We start from the raw sequence: 9,778 nt of genomic DNA, 5'->3' as shown, positions 1-9,778 counted from the left end.
CTTTTTTGGTCTTTTGGAAAATGTTGTTTCGGTGCTGTTTTTAGACCCTTCTACAACGAAATATGTTTTACATGCACACGTATAACTGAATTTCGGTTTTTATCCAACGCAATCATAGGTTTGAACGTAGTTTTCAATTTAGAATAACAAAATCACTTCAGTATAATATTTAAAGCAACGAGTTTTATTGATTGATTGTAAACAGATTTATCACACAGGGGAAAGTGGAATCGGTCTATTAAAATGCACTACCAATTCAGACCGGAGATCTGCCATAAATGCGGCAAATACTAATCAATCAAATTGAAAGCAAACCAAATTATCCTATAAAAAAAGTCTGATTCTGTAAGTTTTTCTATTAACCAATACCAATTAATCCATTAGATGCTTCACTTGGTTTGATCATCATTCTTGTTTTTTTAAGCGCATTTGTTTTCCATGTTTTCCAATGCATGTTCGAAGTATTATTATACATCTCTCCATATCTACCATTGATATTGGCAGAGGTACATGCAGTATGCCACCAACCACTTTCTTTTCTAATACCACAGTTAAAGTCTGAGCTTAAATCGTTGTCCCTGTCACGAGTTGTAAACATATGATCCCATGTGGGGTTCAAATCCGCCATTGCATTACCTGCTGTCCCCCCACTGTAATCTACCAGAAAGAGGCTGTAGTTTGTACTCTCATCCCCAACATCTATTGCATCATACACAGCATACGATGTATCTCCTGTAAAGTCTTCAAGGTCAAATCGCACTTGGAAGTATGCTTGTTGAAGAATGACATTCAAATTATCATTCCCAAGCCAATGTTCACCAGCTATGTCCCCGAATCCAGATTTGTAATCCTCCCAAAACCGATCAAAGTCCACAGTGCCATCATATCTTCTCTGGATTGTAGTCCATCCCCCACCATCAATGTCCATTTCACAGTAAACCGCCATTTCATGTCCCTTCAAATCAGGCTGAATACAATACACTCCACTATTTGTTCCAGCTGGCAGTTCACTGCAGTCCGCTACGGGAGCACTGAAAGCTGGTCGAGGAGTCTTTATAAATGTAAATGATCCGTTATGGAGCTCCATTGTAGGACTGCATGAACAAGAAAGCTGACATTGTTCTAAGTCTTCGTTATAGCTACAGGAACAGCAGTTACCATCATTTGTACACACGATAGCACATTCGAATCCAGATTTCGCTTTTGTTGTCACCATTGATGGGCCACTTGCAATTATTCGTGTGTTTGTTTCTTTGTCAAATTTTTGTGAATTCAATTCAAAGCTTGCCACAAAATGTATAAAAAGTGCAAAAGTTGATGCTGTCGTTATATAAGACATAATTTTCACTGATATTATGATACAATTAAATTTTGATTTTGCAGTTTGCAAATAAAACGTATTTTACATTAACTAAGATAAGAATAACATATTCGAATCATTATGTTACTTGGGGAAACATTTATCATATAATTTATTATCTGAACAAATCGTAACTATATCATAATGTTGATACAATGAATTTAAAATTAAAATAAGCATTATCAGTATATTGCAGTTTCATTATCACCACAACATGTCCATTTCCGAATTCATTCATCGTTAGTTATGGTTGATAGTAAATATTTCAATTATCATTAAAAATCAATCAGAAAGGCAATATATATATCTTCTAAAGGATTCATGTAGAGAATAACAATAAAAGGCGGACATACTATTAGAGTCATTGCATAACGTATATAATTATTATCATATAGCTATAATGGATTCAACATGTACAAAATAATATTATTTTATTGTTAAACGAATGAAATAGATGTTATAACGAGTGGTAATTTCATTGGAAAATATTGCCATTGTCATATGATTATATATAATTCGGCAATCTTCTTCTTAATGATAAATATTTGATCTTTCAAATATCCCGCTTTGTATATAGATGGGGAAGGGGGGCAATACCTTTTTATGTTAACCTGTTTTGGCCTTTTCAAGGTGTTGTTAACTGTTATCTAATATCAATTTAAACTGTTATCTGTTTTCAACCCGCTTTGTTAACTGTTATCAGCATTTTTGCATTTTTTGTTAAATGTTTTTGCCAAATCGAGGTGTTGTTTAAATGTTAACGGACCCCCTATTGCACCTCCTCTATATATTATGGAAGTACCTCAATTTAACATTTCAAATCCAGAGAGAGTCCTGAATGACAATGATATTTTCAAAGTGAATAATAGAAACTCCTAACATATAAGAATTGATAAAACTGAATACAACGAAAGTTGGCAACAAATTTATACCAGAACTATTTTAATTGATTTATTAAGAAAATTAGTCTGTCAGGAATATGATTTAGCATCATGATCTCTGTTGGACTCAGTACTACTTCGTTTAAACTACATACACACAGAGACATATATATGTAAAGCAAAATATTGTCCTATGAAATATTGTACCACAAGACAATATTTCATAACTATGTATCATGAAATATTGTCCTCGGCTATGGAAAAATGTTCACAGAAGGACAAATTTTCAATTTTCACAGATGAATACTGTGGAATTTTGTCTTGTTAAAGGGAGGTTATATTTTGTGTGAATTGAGACAATATTTCACATGTACGATGAATACTATGAAATGTTGTCCTGTTAAAGGGATGTTATATTTTGGTTATATACATCTTGTGAGTATTGAGACAATATTTCATAGACAGATTGTCATGGAATTTTGTCTCATAAAGGGGAGGTTATCAATATATACTCATGTTAGAGAAGGTCTATAGAATTTTTATGTATATATTTACAAAAAAAGTGATTGTCGGTACATTACTTATACATGTATTTGTACAGTATAATATAATACAATCATACGATGGAGAGTTGTCTCATTGCACTCATACTACATCTTCCTATATCTATTTCAATTTGACAATTCTTTATTCTATAATAAACCATTTGTAAAGTATCTATGCAAATTTGAAACTCACTATTTATTAGTATTAATATAAATATCTAACTATACAAAACCATTTTAGTTAATTATAAATCTAGAAATGTGCATGATGCATGCTTGTGTACTTCTTCTAATTGTGTAAAAAATCGATTAAAAAAGATTTCAAAGCCAGTATTCTTCAAATTTTCATAGTGAAGTATTGTCATGAACAGAATTCCATAGTGAAATATTGTCCAGAAGGAGGTGACAAAATTTCAGGCCATGGACAAGGACACTATATATATTTCATGATAAAATATTGCCAAGGACAATATTTCATTATAAAATACTGTCAGTGGACAATATTTTATATGAAATTTTGTCCGACAGACAATATTTCATGAAGGACAATATTTTGCTTTACATATATACCGTGTGTCTCTGTGTGCATGTAGTTTAAACGAAGTAGTATCTTTTCAGGTACATTAAGTGCAAAAGTCTAATTTCAGAACGATATGACACGTGATTAAAAAGGGTCTAATATTTATGCTTATAAATGCAGCCAAGAGCTTCACAAATCTAACATAACTTCTTGGTTCTCATTTGTTAAAAAAGTATTAGAAGTTTTTGAAATTAAACAAGAAGTAAAACATTTCGGACAATACAAATTTTTGAACATATCTAGTAAATTAATTCACACTAAATATATTAGCAATTGGTATGCTAGCCAAAACAAAGCTTCTGATGGAAAACTGTTTAATTATGTAAAATTTAAGCAGAATTTTGGTTATGAAAATTATCTTTCTTTAATTAAGAACTTTGATTTTAGAAGATCTATATGCAAATTACGTATTTCTGCTCATAAGCTTCAAATTGAAGTTGGTCGTTTTTCAAATATTCCACGAAATGAAAGAATTTGCAAAAAAATGCTCCTCTGGCTGTGTTGAAGATGAAATCCATTTTTAACTAACTGTGAAAATTTTAAATCGGATAGAGATGCTCTCTTTGACTTTGTTTGCCAAAGAATTCCGAATTTTTCTACACTTGATAATCAGCATAAATTTATTTATTTATTAAACTGTGAAGACAATCAGGTCCTTAATGCTGTTGGTAAATTTATTAAAGTGAATATGAGTTAGTAATTGTATTGTAACTGTATGTAAAAAATTGTTTGTATCTATGTATCTATGCAAATCAATATTCTTTTGCCTTATTCATGTATGCTCTGTATGCCCCTTGTGGGCCCTTAATTGGAAATAAAATATGTTCTGTTCTGTTCTGTTCTATAGGCCGAGCTCACTCTTGAAACTCTACAATCGACTTCAGAGTTAATAGATTACTGAGACTACTATAACGTTATAACACGTTATAGTAGTCTCAGATAGATTATCACGTGAACGCACAAGAGTTGATATTCGGCGGAATAACTCTAAGTAACTCTAGGGTAATTAAGGCCCTGACCAAGCATAAAAAATAAAATATTCTCATTGATTTGACGTCATTCAAGAGTTTCTCGAGTTTAACCCTGGCTCGGTGAGGGTTGGAACTAGAGTACGAGGGGTTAACTCGAGAGTTTCAAGTGAACTCGGCCTATCATTTTTTAGTAGTCAAGTTGAATCATTTATTAAAAAAAAAACCTACATATTGATATTTTTCAAGAATTTCAATTCCAATGTCATTTCTTTTAGAATAAAAAAGGTGTTTTATCGGCTATATTATTTATATATTTCTTTTTTTTTAATCCTGCGTTCTCTGGCACGATCCCAGATTCATCGCGCATTCTTTTGTTCCACCCATAGCGCCACCTACAATAGCAGACGACAGAAATGAACGCGGGGGTTAAAACGAATGTGGAAAAGAAATGAATAAGTGGAAAGCCCGTCAAAATTAGAAAGCGTCAGATAGTGACTGAAGAATTATAGTCATGTCTGTTAAAGATCTCGCCTGAACGATGTTCGCATAGAATTCCAAGCGGAATATGCTTTAAAGTCTTTAAACATCAAGCCTGACAAAATTTCCAAATTGTTCAGTTTGGAAGAAACAAAACAATTGTTCATAGATTTCTTTGACAAAGCAGACAACAGAATATTAGTCATTGCCCAGCCTTCTGGTGCACTTAATGCGCTGGTTGAATTTCCTGGAAAACCAAGAGGAAAGGCTTGCTATTTTGTGAAGAAAAACAAGGAAAGCCTTGGAAAAGATGCAAACCTGAGAAATAACCTTTTGTATGGAGATATATCATATTCTCCTTTAGAACAGTTATCAGCCTTTGTAGATGAGGTATCTCTTCCATGTATATCTTATGCCACTTGGCCTATAGTCCGGATTTCTCTGACGTCCAAAAGCTGTTTCAGTGTCTGGCAAAACAACCGTCGGGAGTTTGACTCGACAGAGCAATATCAAACCTGGGTCCTTTTGCCCAAAAATGCGTTCTTGCCTATTCACATTTGCCCACTTTCAGGCCCTAATGTTTGCATCATACATGTTTGCACCCAAAGTCTGTTCCCACCATACACGTTTGCACCCTTTTGACCGATGGGTTTCCTGTTTAATTAATAGTTTTGTAATCGATTTTAGTGAAGTGTATCGCTGTAAATAGTTTTCTTTTTTTATTGTTTCAAAATATAGCTAGATTCTGATGTTTTTCTTGTGGCAAAGTTGTACTAAATTAGTCTTAAAACTACGTTTTGATTAGTGTATTGCTATATTTTTCAATGTTTCAAAATAAAGTGGGAACAATTAAAGGGACCAAGTTGTTCAAAACAATTTAATTAACATTTGTAGTTAATCACCAATGTTTACTTAGGAAAATATTTTTTTTAGTACTAAAATACAATACATATAAAAAAAAAAAGAAGGTCTAATAATTCAACAGGAATTTGAATAAAAATTGGTTGCAAACCTTTCTAGGGGGCGAACATTTGAGGTGTGAAAGTATATTGGGCGTGAATGGATCTAAAACCAGCAATCTTGGGATTACACATAGCCATGTAAAAAGGTTTTTTTTTGTAATTATAAACCAATTTCTTTTTATGTATAACTCACTATAAGCAGAGACACTTTTATATAATAGTATCATGGTTCTTGAATTTATTACTTTGCCAACTCATACTAAACCGATAAGATTAGTGGCAAATCATATTTCAACCAACATGACTTTGATATGTTATATGATGCAATCATAATTGTTTTGAATTCAAATCAAAGATAATTTGATGCTTCTAAATTCTAATCACATGAATCATTAGCCAATAGATTTTTTTTTATGATATGAAATTGTATGAATTGATTTATTTTATATACTTATTAGATTAGGCCATTGAAAAATAATTGAATGTTTCCCCAAACTGACCGGGTCATTTTTTTACCGCTGGGTCATTTAATTTTTTTTAATTTTTAATGCATGTACCCTAAAATATACAATACAGTTTAACACTAATGCAGTCAATTAAAATTATATAAAACCTACAAGAAATCCTTAAAAGCAGTTCGAAATAAGTGAGTCTTGAATTGCAACCATTCCAAGTTGAAGGAGGGATGTGTGTCGGAGATATTGTTAACTTTGGGAACAAGTTCATTGAATTCCAATGCACAGATAATTATGCATGGTTACCAAAAAAAAAAAAAGCCTGCCTGCTGGGTCTTTAAAATTTTCCCATGTATGGGGAAACCAACAATTAATTTTACATGGCCTTAAGGATGACTGATCCGAGGTTTATTGACTTTAAAAATTGATATTAGGTTCAGCTAGCATACCATTTCCTAAGGGCTTCTGTAGTTATTTTTAAAAAGAAAATTGAATATCCAGTGAACTACTGTATAGCCGGTTATTTTAGTGCGGTGTAAATTTTCGCTTGTTTTCGTGCATGTAACAAAATCACCCAAATTAATTCTGCCAACTTAAAGTGCACATGCAAAGGTATAGATGAAATTTTTGGATACACCAAAATTATTACTGCCAAAATATCTTTTATAACTTATTCAATGAAAATCCCAAAGTTTTACACAAGCTGAAATAATCTGCTTTGTGGTATCTAGCGACTATGCAGACATGAATTAAAAGATTTGTGACAGCAACCCAAGTACAAAAATAATTCAAAGACAATCTGCATCATGTGACAGTTCAAAACTTAAACATGTTAAATGGCTTTTTCCATTGGTAAACCAAAAGAAAATACATACCCATCACTGCTTTACCATATTTCAGGGTGGGGAAGACATACATTGTAGCCTAAATGGTTTACAGCCCTAATGCGTTTAATACCATATGAGTTATTGATTGATAAGAGATTACATTTTTTGGGGATTCAGTTACCTAAATTTGTTGAAAATATTTAAACAAATGTTTAATATTTGCAGGTGTTGTTTCCATTGTTATCAAATGAAAGGAATCATGAATCATGGCCCAAAGTAGTATCAGACGATGTTGTACGACATGTTCATACTTTAAAAACAGATGTGTATGTTATAACTGGTCAGACCAAAGGCAAAACATTGTTACCTTTACCTGTTGGTGCTGAAAAGATTGAGGAGGCTGATGACCAAAAGTAAGTTTGTAGTAAGAGTTTTAGCTTTACATGTACATACTTTCACAGTCTTCTGCCAAGGATGCATATTTGTGTGTTTTGTATCTGTTTGCCAGTCTGCACGGTTAGCCACTAGTCCAATGCCCCAGACTAGTAAAATTTCATTCAGACTAGTGAGCTTTTGCAAAACTTTGTTTGACCCAATAAGAAAAATGTCAGGATATTGGTCTTCGGTCTACTCTAGTAGTTGAAAAAGTTTTTGGTGCAGACTGGTTTGCAATGTTTATTAAGGTATGTTATTTTGAAGCATTTCTTTTAGGTTTTCAACATCACATCAGCATAACATTTCTAGTTAATGGAGGCAAAGTCAATTACTGTCTTGGAAGTGATCATTTGTCATGTTTGTACATATAAATTCAGGCTTTTGTTTCTCTGACTTATAAATTAGTATGTTTGACAGTACTAGTAAAACTAAAAGGACAATATTCACAGTGTATAAGGAAAGCAAACAACATGTCCAAGAAAAGACATCACATATTTGTTTGGGTTTTCCAATTTGAACAAACTTCCCAGCCAAAATGATTCAATAACGAAATTGGTGAGCAATTACTATGCCGTTCTGAGAAATAAAATCTAAAAGTATTCTCTCTACTTCTCAAAACAGGTTTCATCGCTGATGCTTAGAAAAGTTTTGTTAATGTCCAGTTTCAGGTGTCCAAATAATAATCAAACTAATTTACAATTTTACATAAATGATTGGTCTCAGCGGATATAGCTTGCATTTCTAACACAAATAAGTATAATTAAAAAAGGAATTGCATTTACCAAAATTGAAAAAAAAACTAGATCCAATGAATTAACCAATAGTTCAAACTCAAAAGGTTAAGCAGTTTACCATTTTGATAATATTAATAATACCAAATTTTACAGAACATGAATGAAATGTTTCATTTCCTTTTGTTTTATTAAACAGAATTGAGTCTGATAGATTACTGATTCATTCTATTGAATCCATGGTCATTGATTGGACACACCAGATAAGAGATGTTTTAAAGAGAGATTCAGCTCAACCTCTCCTGGAAGGTCTTAATCCAACACCATTTGTTGAGATAGAGTTCTGGAAAACTAAGGCAACAAACTTAGAATGTATTTATGATCAGGGTTAGACTTAGTTGTTTAGAATATTTTGATATTGCCTGGGGTTTCTTTTGTTCTTTCAGAGATTTATTACTTTGACAAAAGTACCTAAAATTTTATAAAACTATGCCAGAAGCTTTTTGTGATTAAGAAATATTGTCCGATGCAAAATTTGGAAACTATTGTTTGTCATTTTTCCATATTTTATCAATACGAAACTTTGTTGATTTTGCAGATAACATTTAGATGCAATCTGGGATTCAATTTTTGAGCTGTGAGACACTTAAAAACCAGACTTCTTTTATTTTATAAAGTAATACACTGTCTTGTAGCCATTCCATCCCATATTCTTGATAAAAACAGACAGTAGAACAAGACAAAACTATACTCAGACATATAGACACATCCAAACTTCCAAGGAAACATACAAATGGGTATACTTCCCGCCAACAATTATTCAATTGAACTTACTACCACATACTGTTATGGAAACCACCACTGTTGACAACTTTAGAGATCAGCTAACACCAGCTGTTCTCTCTAGCTTCAAATAAACAAATTCAAACCCAAAACATGTGTACACATAAAATGCATAGTTTTAACAGGTCGAGAACTCTAGATTTCTTTACGTCAGAATATATTTGCATAGTAATTACCCAAACACAAGGCCAATACGGCCTTGAAAAACTGACCAATCGACTCAATGAGCTACAATGCATTGTGGGCTACTATGAATTTACTACAACTGGAAAACACGTGGAATTAGTGGAAGAACTATCAACTAATATAGTGTCTGGGATTCTCAAAATATATGTTTTTGTTCAGCAAATGTGATTATTGTTAAATATATAACATAATCTTTAATTTGCATGCTCAGATTAAAAAAGTATTGTTTACGGGCTTCACTATTCGACTTTCTTTTTAGCTCACCTGGCCCGAAGGGCCAAGTGAGCTTTTCTCATCACTTGGGGTCCGGCGTCCGTCGTCTGTCGTCCGGCGTCGTTAACTTTAACAAAAATCTTCTCCTCTGAAACTACTGGGCCAAATTAAACCAAACTTGGCCACAATCATCATTTGGGTATCTAGTTTTTATATATGTGGCATGACCCAGCCAACCAACGAAGATGGCCGCCACGGCTTAAAATAGAACATAAGGGTAAATGCAGTTTTTGGCTTATAACTCAAAAACTA

At 32.7% G+C, this 9,778-nt stretch overlaps 2 protein-coding genes across 2 annotated transcripts; one reads left to right on the top strand and one right to left on the bottom strand.

The window, feature by feature from the left end:
• Window positions 1–358: 358 nt before the first annotated feature.
• On the bottom strand, window positions 359–1,297 carry LOC139505856 (fibroleukin-like). Its single transcript, XM_071295241.1, has one exon. It carries the CDS (start codon window positions 1,214–1,216, stop codon window positions 359–361), a length of 858 nt encoding a protein of 285 aa, XP_071151342.1. The 5' UTR covers window positions 1,217–1,297.
• Window positions 1,298–4,140: 2,843 nt separating this feature from the next.
• LOC139505857 (dynein beta chain, ciliary-like) lies at window positions 4,141–8,611 on the top strand (the record flags this gene model as incomplete). The annotated part of the gene is made up of 4 exons (XM_071295243.1): window positions 4,141–4,151; window positions 4,862–5,204; window positions 7,284–7,471; window positions 8,424–8,611. Coding segments are annotated over exons 1-4 (730 nt in total), but the record flags the coding sequence as incomplete, so codon positions are not given.
• Between the last annotated feature and the right edge of the window lie 1,167 nt (window positions 8,612–9,778).

Source organism: Mytilus edulis, unplaced genomic scaffold (genome assembly GCF_963676685.1).
Source record: "Mytilus edulis unplaced genomic scaffold, xbMytEdul2.2 SCAFFOLD_1643, whole genome shotgun sequence".
Classification (NCBI taxonomy): domain Eukaryota; kingdom Metazoa; phylum Mollusca; class Bivalvia; order Mytilida; family Mytilidae; genus Mytilus; species Mytilus edulis.
The sequence above is the reverse complement of the archived record's forward strand: the minus strand, read 5'-3'. Positions and strand labels throughout refer to the sequence as shown.